At 35.2% G+C, this 15,788-nt stretch overlaps 2 protein-coding genes across 3 annotated transcripts; both read left to right on the top strand.

Moving 5' to 3' along the window:
* The first annotated feature begins 934 nt into the window (after window positions 1-934).
* LOC130802966 (uncharacterized) lies at window positions 935-5,485 on the top strand. Of its 2 annotated transcripts, none has more exons than XM_057667100.1 (7): window positions 935-1,604; window positions 2,501-2,677; window positions 2,782-2,931; window positions 3,546-3,647; window positions 3,724-3,794; window positions 3,884-3,951; window positions 4,955-5,485. In XM_057667100.1, the coding sequence occupies exons 1-7, from the start codon at window positions 1,410-1,412 to the stop codon at window positions 5,188-5,190; spliced, it is 999 nt and encodes a 332-aa protein (XP_057523083.1). In that variant the 5' UTR covers window positions 935-1,409; the 3' UTR covers window positions 5,191-5,485. The 2 variants fall into 2 exon arrangements, with proteins under 2 accessions (XP_057523083.1, XP_057523084.1); XM_057667101.1 differs by having other exon boundaries at window positions 4,352-5,485.
* Window positions 5,486-10,200: 4,715 nt separating this feature from the next.
* On the top strand, window positions 10,201-15,689 carry LOC130802965 (serine/threonine-protein phosphatase PP1 isozyme 4-like). The gene is made up of 4 exons (XM_057667099.1): window positions 10,201-10,630; window positions 14,043-14,605; window positions 14,683-14,911; window positions 15,091-15,689. The coding sequence occupies exons 1-3, from the start codon at window positions 10,420-10,422 to the stop codon at window positions 14,869-14,871; spliced, it is 963 nt and encodes a 320-aa protein (XP_057523082.1). The 5' UTR covers window positions 10,201-10,419; the 3' UTR covers window positions 14,872-14,911; window positions 15,091-15,689.
* Window positions 15,690-15,788: the final 99 nt, after the last annotated feature.

Genomic DNA, 15,788 nt, shown 5'->3' with positions numbered 1-15,788 from the left:
ATATATATGTATATGTATATATATATATGTATGTGTATATATATATATGTATGTGTATATATATATATATATATGTATGTATATATATATATATATATATATGTATGTATATATATATATATATATATATATATATATATATATATATATATATATATATATATATATATATATATATATATATATGTATATATATATATATGTATATATATATATATATATATATATATATATATATATATATATATATATATATATATATATATATATATATATATATATATATATATATATATATATGTGTATATATATGAAAATGATTTTATCAGTTAGAGTGTTTTTTGGCTTGATAGCTTTTTTCATTTTCTTTAAATAACTTTAACTTCCAAATCACTTTTTCGTGAGGTATATAAAATATATTTTTTTTCATGTGTATGATGAATCATCCACATATGTACGGAGAACGTACAAAAAATCTCAAAATTCAACAAATAATTATTTATATTAATATACCCCTATTTGATAGCATAAAAACAAAAAATATAAAAGATAATTGAGAAATTTCATATGGTAACCTTGAGTTTTTTACTTTTTCACAAATGTTTTGTTAAATCCGTGTAGTGACTATGAGCTTTTAATTTTTCCATGTGGTAGACAAAAGGTTAAGTTTTTGGTTAAATTAAATAATTATTTCGACTGGATTTCGAAATATGTTGTCAATTGGGTGATCGCAACATTTGTTTTTTTAAAAAACGTTAGGTAAAAATAGCGTATAGTTAACAAAAAAATTTCTTTTTTATCTATCACGTGGAAAAATTGGAAGGTCAAGATCACCATGAGGATTAAAAAAAGATTTATCACGTGAAAAAGCCAAAAAGTCAAGATTACCCCAAAAAATTTCCAATTAAAAAAAGGTTTAGTTTAAATATTAATGATCAATAATTAATACTATAAAAAGATTAATATCCTTTGCCTATCATATACTCCACCCTCACCGACTTATTAGGGGTTAGGAATACTGTCACGGAGTAAAAGGATAAAAATTAATAATCCAACAGATAAATAGATTTGTTGGTTTAAATTTCATACGACATCGTTGTGTCTCAACTATATATTCCTAAGCCCCCTTTTTTTACACTTCGTTGAGATTACGCAAATCAATAAACCTAATATTACCAATTTTTTCATCTTCATCATCAACAACAAACCCTAAAATACTGCAATTTCCAATTTTCAATCTTCAATATGCAATTTCCAGGGTGTAAAATGGAAATTTAAATCTTCATATTTAACGGCATTGCATCTCTGAATTAGGAATCAAAAGCTTCGCGATTTTTATTTATCAATTGATCGAAGAAATAATTGTTCGATTTTTTTTGAGATAAGGAAGAGAGAAGAAGTTTTTCGTAATGCAGACGGAAGCGAGAGTTGGAGTAGTCGTAGATGGGGGACAAAGAGACGGTTGTACGAGGAAATATGTACAGGTTAAACAACAACAACAAGCACAAATTGGAACGATTTCGCAACTTCTTGCCGGTGGAATTGCCGGCGCTGTTAGTAAAACTTGTACTGCTCCTCTCGCTCGTCTCACCATCCTTTTTCAGGTGCGTATTCTCCCTTTTTAATATTGACGTGCGTATTTGTTGATGTTGATTCAGAGAATGTTGATGAAGTATGTGGGTGAGTGATTGAATTGGTTTTCTATTTTGATGATTGATGGTAAATTGTGGAGGGAAATTGAAGGTTTATATGAAATTGGGAAATTTTGGAGGACGATTGAAGCTTTTAATTTTATATGAAGGGTTTTTCCCTGATTGTCTCCCTTTTTAATATATAATTGCCAATTTTTTTGATTTCAATTCAAGGAAGTTTGATGAATTGGTTTGGAAGTAAATGAATGTGATTTATCTGTTGATTTTGGCGTTTAATTGATGTGTTTAAGTAGTGAGTTTGTGGGAAGTGATTGAATTGATGTTTGTATTTTAATGATTGATTGTAAATGGTGGAGAAAGATTGAAGTTTTTAACGAACATGGCTCAAATTTAAGCGTAATAGCTTCTTTAGTTTGAAGCATTCTTTTAAGTTAGGGTTTACTTTGTTCTAATGCTTGTAAGAGAAGTGTTTCTAGGAAGTTGATAGTAGTGCAAACTTTAACTGAAATTCCTTGTGAGTATAATTCATGTATTGGACCAATGTGGGAACTCAATTGGGAGCTAGGGTGTCAGATGGAAAATCTGGAAATTAGAACATGATGGGATTGGGACTTGGAGGCTATTTGATTTGTTTTCTGTAGGGGTGTAGTAAGCTTTCTGGAGGTATTGTTTCTTAATGAAATGTGATTATATTTTTATGATTAGTGTAGAAAGATACAATGTAGGGACGTCGTAAACGTCTAATCGGTGTTTACCATTGTTTAAAATAGTGGATTCTAGTTAAGGCCACTTGTACTTGTTCTTGGAAGATGTATCTTTTTGACATGGTGAACTTTTTGTGCTTTTAGATACAAGGTATGCATTCAGATGCCTCAACTTTGAGGAAACCTTGCATTTGGAGGGAGGCTTCACGAGTCATTCACGAGGAAGGAATAAGAGCTTTTTGGAAAGGAAACTTGGTTACAATAGCTCATCGCCTTCCTTATTCCTCCGTCAGTTTCTACTCATATGAACAATACAAGAATGTTGGTATACACGTTCCATGAAACTACTAGTTATTTTGTATGCTTTATTTATTTTGGGTGTTCATTCTAAATTGTTGTGTGATATTTCCTAATATTTCTTGCAGGTTTTACAGTCACTTCCTGGACTAGAAAGTAATAGTGAAAATATTAGTGCACATATCATTGTGCATTTAGCAGGTGGCTTCTTAGCCGGAGTAACAGCTGCAACTGCTACCTACCCTCTAGATTTGGTGAGGACACGGCTTGCGGCACAAGTAAGTTTCTCTAGCTCAGTTGCCTCGATGATAGGCTATTTGTGCATTTTCCCCTATAATATTTAGTTCTGCAATTCATTGGCAGAGTCATCCATTTCTTGCTTTGAACTTTTATCCTCCCTTGAGCTTGCTCTTTTTCTTCTCATGTATAATCTGACAATCTTGGTTCTATTTTTATGTTGGAAGTTTTGGTCAACTTTGATATGTTTCTTTTCAGTGTAATGCAACAAAACTTGTTCTCTTATGGTAAGGTGAACTGGAAGTGTTTTTAAAGTTAAAACTTTAAACTAGCATCACTTAAGGTACAAACATATAATGGACAATGTTCACGGAAACAAACAAGATATGTATCTTTAATCTGTCTCAATTTATTGAGCAAATACATGATGAATTTGTTGGCTTACAAGTAAGGATTGCGTTAAAATTTCCTAAATATTCTTCATTTGGATTGATTTGTATCTTCAATCTGTCTCAGAACTGGAAACTATGAAACAATAGCTGTTTGCTTATTGGTCCGCATGTTTGTAATACTTGACTTTGTCTCATTTGCTCTGTAAATTGCTTAAGCTCTTAAAATTATCTAACTTAGATCACTTCGCTTTACATTCTTGCAGACAAATGTGATATATTACAAAGGTATAGGGCATACGTTACGTACTATTTGCAAAGAAGAAGGTGCACTTGGTCTTTACAAAGGGCTCGGAGCAACACTCTTGGTATTGTCAATTTTTCGTTCTTATGGTGTTGTTGAAGATGTTCAATGAACTTTTGAATAACTAATTTCCTTTGTAGAGTGTGGGGCCAAATATAGCGATCAGTTTCACCGTTTACGATACCTTACGGACTCAGTGGCAGTTGCAGAGGTGCTATTTCATAAGCTTTAAGATGTCTGCATGCAGTGTCTTACAGTTGCTTGATTGTCAACCGAGTAATTTTGTTATTATTGCCACAGGCCGCATGATTCTTCTGTGCTTGTGAGCCTTGCTTGTGGAAGTATGTCTGGCATTGCTTCATCTACTGGTTAGTGAATCTGAACTTGCTTGAAAAAGTTTATAATTTTGTACAGATAAGTTTTCGTATATTTTCTTATTTGCTGTTAACCAGTTACCTCATCTTCTGCTCTCTGAAGTATACTACATAGTTTTTTCATACTCTCGGTGTTGAGTAATTAGTCTGGCATGTTTTTTGACTTAAATAGAATTTTATTGTCAACAAATATATATGGCTGCCGGGGTTTGACATTCACACCATATTGTTACATATTTCTCTGAACTGTGTACTGAATTTATTGTAGAGAAAGCCAGTCTGGAAGGAGGTCTCTGGATGACTCTAGTTAGATGATTTATTTATCTTTGTTGTTTAGCTACTCCTTGACTACATGGAGAAGTTAATACTTCTCGTTATTATGCTTTTGATGCAGAGAAGCAGGTTGAGATGCTGGCTCTGCAGTCTGCACTAAATGTCTAACACGACTTGACTCTAGAGCCAGAAATCAGGAAGTTGTTTAAATTTTTGCTTATAATTTCATATGGAATCATATAAAAAGTTTCCCTGATTCTTGCATTTTGTTAGTCTTTTGTTTCAATAGTTTGGTTGGACTAACCTCATCCTTACCGCATTTTCTTGTTCAACACTTTCCGAGCATTGCAGTTGATTTCTTTTCTAGGGAGGCACCAGTCTCGGATGATTTGAAATATAGTTCTCCTATGCCAAATGTGAGAGGCTTCCTCTATGAGGTATGCTTCTCACTTAGGCTTCCTCTGTTGTGAATGATCGAGAAAATAAAGCTTTTATTTTACTGATCACGTTTTTTTGGCTCGACTTTTCGTTTTTTTTTCTTTGGAGAGAATATCTGGCTCCACAGTTTAACTTATTGAAGCAAAAGTGATCTCTGCTACCTGTAAATCATGCCGTCTTTGTTGATAATTTGATGCTCTGTTGCCTGTTGGAACATTTTTATATTTTTTGAAGGCCTAAATGCTCAAGGTTTTGAACATGTTTTGCTTTGGTGTATAAATGACAGCCATATTTCCTATTGATTTGGTGAGACGGAGGATGCAATTAGAAGGAGCTGGTGGGCGTGCACGTGTATACAACACAGGTATTTTCGGTACATTTAAACACATCATCCGATCAGAAGGATTGAAAGGCCTATACAGAGGGATTCTTCCAGAATATTACAAGGTTGTGCCTAGTGTAAGCCTTGTTTTCATGACGTACGAGGCAATGAAGAAACTGTTGTCAAATTATCACAGTTGATCCGCAACTTCCTGGATACAACCCGGAAATACTATTCAGATTGACATAGAACTCTCATTGCACAGCTTTTATATGGACGCAAATTTGCTCCTTTTTGGTCTAGTCTGTTAGGTTTGGTGGCAATTTTCGGTTGTGTCACCGTTAGGAATATTACTTGTACAAACATTGACAGACGACTCTATTCTATAATTGTCAAAACGTGTGGGAAATATGATCATCTCAACTAGTCATTCCACTTGTCCATATGAGGCTTTCAAATTTTATTATATTTATTCTATTAAAGTGGTTAGCTTTTGACGAAATAATAGTTGAATTTTACTTGCTTTATAATATGCTCTTCTGCCCTATTAATTTGCTTATTTATACTGTTAATGTAAGAGCTTTTTATAGTAGACGTTACAATAATAAAATATGGTTTGGATCTGGGTTTAGCTAGATCCAACCCATATCTGACCTATGTCCATCTCTAACTATGGTAAATATTCGATATATATATGGCTTATTTGGCCCACATTACTTATTTTAGTTCGAACATCTTGGTCAAAATAACATAACAAGCTCAAATACCCTAAACTCATGCAAGTTTTCGACCCCTTCACCTAAACATCATTTTGTGATGTTAATGTAAAGCTTGTAGTCGTACTTATATTGCTTTGTTGTTATTTTAACTATAATTCTTTTCAAATTTGTGAAAATAATACATTAACATACTTCTTTCATTTTGCTAATGTGATTCCCATTTAGAAATTTCACTTTAGGGATAGAAAAATTTGACTAAGATTTTTGAGAGATATATAAAAAAACTATATATCCATGTGAAAATTCGTTAGATTTGTCTTAAACGTATACTTTCTGTTGTGCCAAGTTCCAAATCTCTAAGCCATTGGTAAAGAGTTTGATCACCTCATAACTCATGCACTATCTTGCACTTTTGAGAGTGAAAATGTGAGTGTCATGAGTTATGGAGGATTGATGTTTAGATCACTTGATGAAGTGATCAAGGTGGAATACTTGGTATGCTTTGATGATTACAAGGGAGTGCCAAAGGAGGCTTGCCCGTTTGGTCGAGCACAATACGTCGGTCGAGCCAGGCAGCATCAACAATCCAATGAGCTCTAAATTACCGCTCGATCAAGCGAGAGTCAGCTCCTCGTCAGCAATAATTTTGTTTTTGTGCGGGAATGTTTTGGGCTTTAAGTCCTTTTGTCCTAGGGTTTTCTAATATTTTGTATGGCTATATAAGGAGCTTTAGAACATCATAGGAGGAGGAGAGTGATAATAATACACTAGAAGCAACTAGGGTCACAACCAAGAGAGTTCTTCATTTTATTAGAGTGTTTGTGTGAGACCACCATTAAAGGTGAGGTCTTTGCTTTGAGAGGTTGTTTTTAAAGTTTGTGTAACTTGTCATTAATGTATTATTGAGTATATTAATGAAAGTAAGCTTCGTTTGAGGGGGAGATATCCATAGATACATCATAAAGTTTGTGTCTTTGTTTACTATTGTTGTGCTCTGTTTTTGGTTGGTTTCTTTGCACTTGTTTGTAATTGTTCTTCACCAACTACCATAGCCCATTCACAACACTTTTTATTATATAATTTAAAAAATTTTTATAATACATATTTAGAGATATTAAGATTAATTTTATATATTATTTTATTTTGTGTGATTTTATAAATGTATATATATTATTTAATTTTTTATATCAACGTCAATTTTAATACACAATCCTTAAACATTGTTCACCCTTTTTATTTTATCGCCATCCTCTTAATGAAATTATGATTTTACCCCTGGACTTAAAATTTCTCTAACCTCACTAAATAACACCTTTATCACACTTAAAAAACAAAATTACAACATAAAATTTTTGGAGCAAAAGCTAAGGAATTCAATCCGCAAACAAATAATCAAGGTAATTTTTATTCAAATTGTATTATTTTTTTTAAAAAAAAGGAAAAAGAGGTAAGTTGCACGCAACTGACCCGTGGCCAAGTCGCGTGCGACTCACTTTTTTTTTATTTTTTTATTTTTTCCTTTTTTTATAAATAATATACTTATTATTATTATTATTATTATTATTGTTATTATTGTTATTATTGTTATTATTGTTATTATTATTATTATTATTATTATTATTATTATTATTATTATTATTATTATTATTATTGTGATTATTATTATTATTATTATTATTATTATTATTATTATTATTATTATTATTATTATTATTATTATTATTATTAGTATTATTATTATTGTGATAATAATAATTATTATTATTATTATTATTGTTATTATTATTATTATTATTAACTTTTATTTTTTCTTTAAATATTATTTTTGTTGGTGATGTTGTTGTTATTATTGTTATTGTTATAGTTCTAGGCCTACCCTACTCAGAGGGAACACTCATGAGAGGGGGGTAACGAGTTCTGCTAGGAGGGCTAGGCAGGAAGAAGCTGTTAGACACAGTGAGGCCCAACGGTCGAGTACGCTGCACCATGTGCGCACTCGGTTTGATGACCAGGCTAGCGTCCAGTGTAGTTGGGGGGTTTCTAGTGATGATGATGATGATGATGTTGAGTACCAAGGCGCTGTTGGTCGCCCAGTGGATTGGACTGTTGTCCGCGGGGTTGACGGTAAATTCACACGTGCCGCCTGTAGTTCTGCAGGCGCATCTGAACATGCCGGACGTAGTCACGTTGATGATGAGCCACCACGGGGGAGCAAGCGCTCACAGCCCGCTGGAACGGACTAGTTGGTCACATCGCCCCAGCCCGGGGGGCCCACAGATACGCGCCTGATACCCATTTATGGCTGGCACATAGCTAAAGTTATTTTTGACGACTCTGAGCGTACGCCTCCGGTTCTGGAGTGCCGTTGGAGGCGATCATTAGACTGCGGGGATATGTCTGATGCGCTTTATGATGTTCTACCTGCCACTCCCCTTGGCCGACTACCCTACATTATGCACCAGCACATTGAATGTGATTTGATATTGGTGTTCATGGAGAGGTGGTAGCCGGATACGAACACCTTCCACATGCCATGGGGGGAGATGACGATTATGTTGCACAACGTGCAACGCATATTGGGCATAGGTATTGAAGGTTCACTACCAGCTGAACCTGGTGAGGGGGAGTGGAAGGGCGCTATTGCTGGTCTGTTTCGGGAACCCATGTCCGAGCTACAGCGGAAAGGGATATTCACCAGCGGTGGCATCGACGTTGCTGAAGTTATGTAGTTGTGCCACCGGTCCCAGGCTATGGAGACCCAATCGACAGCCTATTACATCGCTATTATCGGCTCACACTGCTGGCGGATAAGATCAGAACCGGCATGCGACCTCACCCGATACTAACCGTCAACATCGATTAGGATGAGATCGCCTGGGGTGCGGTGACGCTGGCCTACTTGTATCGGCAACTGGGAATGACGTCTAGGGTTGGTTGCAAGACCATTGCTGGTTGCTTGACATTACTTCAGACATGGATTTACGAGTACTTTCCGTCCTTCCGCCCTCATCCTCGTCAAGCAAATGTGCCTAATAAAACTAGGGCGGAGATGTGGTCCACGCCCAAGCCAGGTCGTGAGATCAACAAGCTGAGAGACTGTAGGAGTATATTGGACTCCATGACGGAAACTCAAGTATTGTACATCACATCACACTTTGTTATTCATGTTATTTTAATTTATAGATTATTTGTATATGTTGATTTTTCTTGTATGCAGGTGGAATGGACTGCGTACATGACTTCTCTAAGGACAATGTTAAATGAGCACCCACGCACCACCTACATCGGGGGTATCACTTGCTTTGATACCGTCGAGGTGTATTTGCCGGAGAGGACAGTGCGACATGTCGGCTTTGTGCAGGCTATTCCCCTCCCCCCTATCAGACCAACCCAAGCTATATGACCAGCACACGGTACCTATTTCGTGACCTTTGCTTCTCCGCCTATTTACACGGAGGCACGGTGTAGGTTCCCCTATTGTGGCCGCCTTGGTGATCAGGCACTTCATCGGGCATCTGTTCCATCAGAGGCTGATCCTAGTTACTTTGACTGGTTCAGAGTGTCCTCCCACCCATACGTCCTCCCCGGCGAAGGATCGAGTTCCGATTTTGGTCCAGCTGAAAGCAGAGCGGAATACGTTAGTTTTTTTAATTTATTTGTTTTCTATTATGTGTTTGTGTTATTTAGATGTTGTTTAATATCTTATTCACACCCTTTTTCTTTCTTTTTTTTTTTTACAGTTTCAAAATGAATGGCCGAGTCGAGTCGCTTCATTGGTGAGACTACCTCCTGTTGCGGAAATGACCACCCGAGAAAGACATGTTTTAGATGTATACGATTCTGATATTAGAGATTTATTTGTCGAATGATAAGCTTTTAAGGGGCATGACCCTTTATAGACTGTTGGTTTTTGTAATTGAAAAATAATTTACATCAATGCTAATATTTATTTACATCAATGTTCTTTACATTATAGTTAAATTAATTTACATTAATGCTTATATTAATTTACATCAATTCTATACATATTGAATTCCATTCACGTTTTGTGCAACTCCTCCGTGGTCCACTCGCACGTTTTGTGCGACTCCTACTTTTTTTTTAAAAAAAAAACCCATTCAGATCGTTTTAAGTACGTACCCGATCTGATTTATAGTCGCTTTAGTTAGCCATAATAAATCGATTTCAGAAATCAGCCTTTTTAAAATCAAAGAACGTTTTTAGAGAGATTTTAGAGAGATAGTATCGTGTTTGAATTCGTATATCATGCAAGGGCGCTACTGAAAATTCAATATATATAGGGTCGCGATAAAAATGTTCGGGATTATGTTTAAACTTTAAATTTAATGTTTTCTAAGTGATAATAGTGTTATTAAATGAGATTTACATTTGTTAAACAAATTTTAAATTAGGGGCAAAATCGTAATTTCATTAAATACCTTTTTTATACTCTGCGTACTGATACTACTAATGCTTTTTTTCAATCCTAGATCCGACACTAAGAGAGGCACCCCTACATGGCTACATCCCACGAACACTTCAACTATAAAAGTTGAACAAGACAGCCTAAACTTGCCCTCTTTTATTCTCTTCGCTCGAGCGAGGAAGGATTCTGAGAGTGCAGCAAATTCTGTTCTTTCTCTCTCATTCACTGTCCCCCCTTTTTTTTTTTCAAAAGTTTGGGTTTTTACCTTTAATTTTCCATTAACAATGGCGACGCAAGGTGGTAATCAAACTCATTCTATGGACCCAGTAGTATTAGACGACATAATAAGACGACTTTTGGAGGTTCGTCTTGCTCGTCCTGGTAAACAAGTTCAGTTATCTGAATCGGAGATCCGACAACTTTGTCTTACTTCTCGTGAAGTTTTTCTTCAGCAGCCTATTCTTCTTGAACTTCATGCCCCAATCAAGATTTGCGGTATCGTTTTTTTTTCCTCCCCTTTTTAGGTTATTTTGGTGTGGAAATACTGTAAATAACTTAGTTTATTAATGTTTGATTTTGTAAATTAATCCATTTGAAATTTTACTTTTTTTCTATTATTTATGAAATATTGAAGCATTTTAGTATTTGATTTTATAGAGAAAATGCTGGTGTATGTTCTAGTTTTTATCCCAAGAGACTGGTTAGATAGTGTAGACTGGAGAGTCTATGAATTTAAATGTTGGTGTTTATTAGGGTTTTTTTCCCTTGCTGGTGGAATGTACCTTAGCTTTGTGGCATTGAGATGATACGGTTATTAGGTGTGCTAAGTTGACTGGAAAAGTCGAGCAATTTGTTGGAACAGTTTTATGCGTTTAGATAGAAGGGGACTTTGAATCGGGCTGAGGATTCCTTTTAGAGACCCAGAAGATGTTGTGGAAATGGTGCACTATTGGAATTTTGCAGTAGTTGGTTCAAAGGGTTTGAATACACTTGCCTTGAAGATGGATCAAATGTAGGTTGATGGGACGGTGCTCTTGAGGTAGGACAGGTGAAGGCCCTATCGTAGAGAGTAGTCTTTTGGAACCTTATTGATCTTTTTGTCCTGTAACCATTTAATGTTCACCTCCCTTTTCTCTTCAGGATGAAGGTGGAATCTTTGTGGCAACTGGCAAGTTGCAATTTTCTATGCTATGTTATTGGATTAGATTGTTTCAATTTTTCTAGAAAAGAGTGGTGCAAAAGTATGGATGGTATTAGACCTTGAAGAAAAATTGGAATCAATTTGTTTTTATGGATTTGATTGGGGGTTCTTTCACCGGTAGTAATGTATCATTGCACAACTATTCACATCATTGCTTTGTAGTTCATCTTATTAAAATTGCTACATTTTTCTTTTGTTGTGTATTTCACTGTAATGGGAAATAAATAAGAGAAAAGGACAAAAACATGTATTAAAAGCATATGGGTGAGATGAAAAGAGTAAGTTTGTGTATGAGATGAAAATAGAAATAGTCGCATTGCTACTTTAAAAATGTAGGAACTTATGGGATACTTCTCAAAATTGAAAATATAGAAAAATAAGTTAGTAAGGAGATAGTAGTTAAGGAGTTTAATAGATGGGCAAGATATAAAATCTGAAACGATTGTGCACTTGCAATGTGGAAAGAGCCACATGATTGTTAGGACAATTATATAGCACTAACCAAAACAAAAGTGAGGATGGTCATATTGGGGCTCTGGTCTTGTCATAAAAGAGCATGTTCCTGCATTATTTATTTGAATAAAATTTTCTTTATATCTTCTTTTTACAAATCTTCTTAATCCCTACCTTCATATTAAGGTTTTTTTTTTTTTTCCACTAGAATTAGGCAGGGCAGGGATCATTTTTATATAGAGTGAAGAGTCAAATTTTAGATTTTAGAACATTTTATAATAATGTCGGTAGATGTCGCTGTACAAATATGAAATTGGTTTGTGATGTTTCAAAGTTTTGAATAGTCCAATAATTGGTTCACCGTGCTTACGCTAACTCTCCGTCAACCTTTGTTTTGGGTGATTGCTTTTTGATGGTAGTATATTTGAAGATTATAACGTACAACTTTCAATTGGAGATTCCAGGGAAACTACCTAGAGAAACTACCTAGACTATCTTTCAGAGTTCTATTGATGAACTAGTGTAACATAAATCCTCAGCTTTTTGAATTTGCTATTCACTCAAAATAACCCAAAATCGACCATAAGTCTCTTTTTTCTATCCGTGATTCGCGAGGAGATGCGAATCATGTGACACCTTGACGACTTGTTTCTTCTACTGCTTCCACCTAACAGACAGGATTCTTTTATTTTAGAAGAAACCTTAAACCCGTGACTTGAGCTCTTAAGACTTGAGCTTTCGGTTGTGTTTACTTTTTTGGTTGAGGTATTTCTTCCGTGTATTGTGAAACATGCAATTCTTTCTGTTTGTGTTTCTTCTGTCTGGTCTAATAAAATACATTATCTAAAGTTCGTCAGAATTTTTAGGACTTGCAAGTAGTTATCATAATGTAATTGTCTTTTGAAAAGAGGTTACATGTATTTGTTCTTACATTCTTAACTCCTTTTTCACCCTTGATTTGGGTGAATACTGTGATGGGATTAGAGTTCCATTTTTTGAAGAGTATCCCACATAATTAAAGATCTGAAAGCTGTACAAGATTCCTTTTATCGAAGAATTCTTAAACATGTGACTTGAGGTGTATGGTTGGTTTCGTGCTTAAGTTTTTGGGAAAAAGCTTTCTGCTATACATTTGTTGTTACCCTCATGTTGCCACTTTTGGGAAAGAACAGGTAGGTTTGAAATTAGGGTGATATTTTCAAGTTTCCATTCTTTAGATGCTTTGATCGCAGTCGTTTTTTAATATTATTTTTTGTAATTAAGCTTGATGTAGGCTCTTATACTTTCAGGATATGTTCAATGTTTTCTTATTTGCTTGTCCCCCAACGAAGCCCGAGTTCACCTTTAAATTTTGTGTCTTTTGCATTCTAATTTGTTATGATGCGCGGACTTGGCTTGCTAAGTTCTTGGTGATTTCTTTCCATCTCTTTTTGAAAGATTAATTATTAGGTGATAGTAATTTAAGAGTCCTTTTATGTTTGTGAAATAATTTCTACATTCGTAAAGTGCGTGTAAAAGGTACCTCATTTTTGTAAGGACTGGGGCTTTTGTTAAGAAGTACAATTCAAACCATTTGATGTGAAATCCCCTTATGCTGAATTGATTACCATTGTTGTCAGCTAAACTTCTTTGGCCATAGTGAGGCTTTGTGACCCGCACACGAGTAATTCATGTTTTCAAGTTTTGATCTTTTCCTTTTTTTCTCTATCCCAGGGGCTAGAAGGTGATGGTGTTAAAATGAAAGTGAAAAACCACGTGATATTTGACGGCTGTATTTTAATAATGTGAATGTCTCTTAACTTCTGAAGTTTCAAGTACTTTGGAAATTGTTACCTTTGGCTATTTTGAAACCTTAATTATTACTTGTTACTTTACGAAGAGTCAGAGTATTTTAGGAATTTATAGATATGAACGTGTCCTTTTATCCATGATTAATTGTGTTTAAATTTCTAATTACATTTTTCAGAGAACTAAATAGCTATTTATGATGAATTGATATAAAACTTTGTACGATAGAACTTACGTGATAAATCGAAAACAAACCGAGGATGACTTGCATTCATGAGTCTGTACTGCATTCCGTAGTGGTTCAGAGAAGATCAAGGAACACTATTGTTATTTTGTGAGACTTCTAATCAATGCCGAGCTGGTTTCTTATCCTTGTTTGAGATACTATTTACGCAATCAAGTATCCAGGCTATAAATTAGTCACTTCAATATTGTCTTCTAAGATTTTGTATATTTGTATTTCAGGTGATATTCATGGGCAGTATAATGATTTGTTAAGGCTCTTTGAGTATGGTGGTTTTCCTCCTCAAGCAAATTATCTATTTCTGGGTGACTATGTGGATCGTGGCAGACAAAGTCTCGAGACAATATGTCTTCTGCTTGCCTACAAGATCAAGTATCCTGAGAACTTTTTTCTTCTTAGAGGAAATCATGAGTGTGCTTCCATTAATCGGATTTATGGATTTTATGATGAATGCAAGAGACGATTTAACGTGAGACTTTGGAAGACCTTTACAGATTGCTTCAATTGTCTTCCTGTTGCTGCTATAATAGATGATAAAATATTGTGCATGCATGGTGGACTTTCTCCAGACTTGCAAAACATGGACCAAATTAGAAATTTACCCCGTCCGACTGCAGTGCCTGATACTGGTCTGCTTTGTGATTTGCTTTGGGCAGATCCTGGTCATGATGTGAAGGGAGGATGGGAGATGAATGATAGAGGAGTTTCATACACCTTTAGTGCTGAAAAGGTGGCTGAGTTCTTGACAAAGCATGATTTAGACCTGGTCTGCCGTGCACATCAGGTTCTCCACCTTTTTTTTTCGAGCTGCTTTACAAGTGATGAAGTACTTTTTTTTATAATAACTTCGACTTGCTGTAGGTGGTAGAAGATGGGTATGAATTTTTCGCAGATCGGCAGTTGGTCACCATATTCTCTGCCCCAAACTACTGTGGTGAATTTGATAATGCTGGAGCATTGATGAGTGTCGATGATAACCTGATGTGCTCTTTTCAGATTCTCAAGCCAGCAGAAAAGAAGAATAAATTTTTGATGTCAACAAAAATGTGATTTATGAATCTTGCATCATAGAGTACCTTTGGTTTAAGAGGTAGTTGTCTTTCCTGCTCTACCTTGAGCTTCTCATTATCATTCGGCTTTATTGTTCTTTACTAATATCGCTTATTTTTTGATCAAACCTAGGCTCAATTATTCACTAATTATCTTTTACGTTTCACTTATTACTCTTGATAAAATTTCAGTACTGACTTGTCTTCCTTAACTTTCTAGTTGATGGGTGAACTTGCATGAAGTTGTGGGTAAGAGTTGATGGCTATCGGGTCAAGACTAGTTGTTACATCTCCTTCAGCAACTGTGCTCGATAATTGAGGGTTCTGGCTCGTGAAGATGCAGATGTAATGTGACGTAAAAATAATAGATACCTACGTAGGCTTAACTCCGTGATTAATGATGCCTAAACGGCGATTCATTTCTTGTACATTTGTTAGCTCGTAGTTATATTCATCTATCCTTTTTTCCGTTTCTATCCCTTTGATATGTTGCTACTATTATTGAAAACCTTGTGTAATTCGAGTAGGTCAATTCAGTGGTCCGGCAAATTCACAATTTCACACTAATGTGCAATGAGTATATTGATGTTAGCTTGATACGACTGCCAACTGTTCAGTGTTCTGCCCTTGATTGCTGTTTATCGAGGCATTTAAGCCCATGGCCTTTCGTATGAAACCGAATGTTGCAAGAGATCGAGAGAAGATTGGTTTATGTGACAATCAATACGAATTTCACCTATAGGATCTACCTGTTCCAGATTCATGATCAAAATTCAAAACTATGAATTGAACCAAAGCTACGAGCAAATTGTTGGTAAACCGGATTGAACAACTAGTTTCAAATTTACTCTGAAAAATTTTACTTTTCACGACATTATTCAAGGCCATGAAGCCGTTAGCCCATTATAATACTCGATC

Source organism: Amaranthus tricolor, chromosome 16, assembly GCF_026212465.1.
Source record: "Amaranthus tricolor cultivar Red isolate AtriRed21 chromosome 16, ASM2621246v1, whole genome shotgun sequence".
In the NCBI taxonomy this organism is placed as follows: Eukaryota; Viridiplantae; Streptophyta; class Magnoliopsida; order Caryophyllales; family Amaranthaceae; genus Amaranthus; species Amaranthus tricolor.
Note: the sequence above shows the minus strand (reverse complement) of the source record. Positions and strands in the feature narration are given on the sequence as shown.

Bases quoted from the DNA above. Each gene is read 5' to 3' on its own strand.
- LOC130802965 (XM_057667099.1), top strand. From the start codon at position 10,420: ATGGCGACGCAAGGTGGTAATCAAACTCATTCTATGGACCCAGTAGTA. The intron at 10,631-14,042 runs GTATCGTTTTTT...TTTGTATTTCAG, and splicing joins TGCCCCAATCAAGATTTGCG to GTGATATTCATGGGCAGTAT. The intron at 14,606-14,682 runs GTTCTCCACCTT...GACTTGCTGTAG, and splicing joins TGGTCTGCCGTGCACATCAG to GTGGTAGAAGATGGGTATGA.
- LOC130802966 (XM_057667100.1), top strand. From the start codon at position 1,410: ATGCAGACGGAAGCGAGAGTTGGAGTAGTCGTAGATGGGGGACAAAGA. The intron at 2,932-3,545 runs GTAAGTTTCTCT...ACATTCTTGCAG, and splicing joins GGACACGGCTTGCGGCACAA to ACAAATGTGATATATTACAA. The intron at 3,952-4,954 runs GTTAGTGAATCT...TATAAATGACAG, and splicing joins TGGCATTGCTTCATCTACTG to CCATATTTCCTATTGATTTG.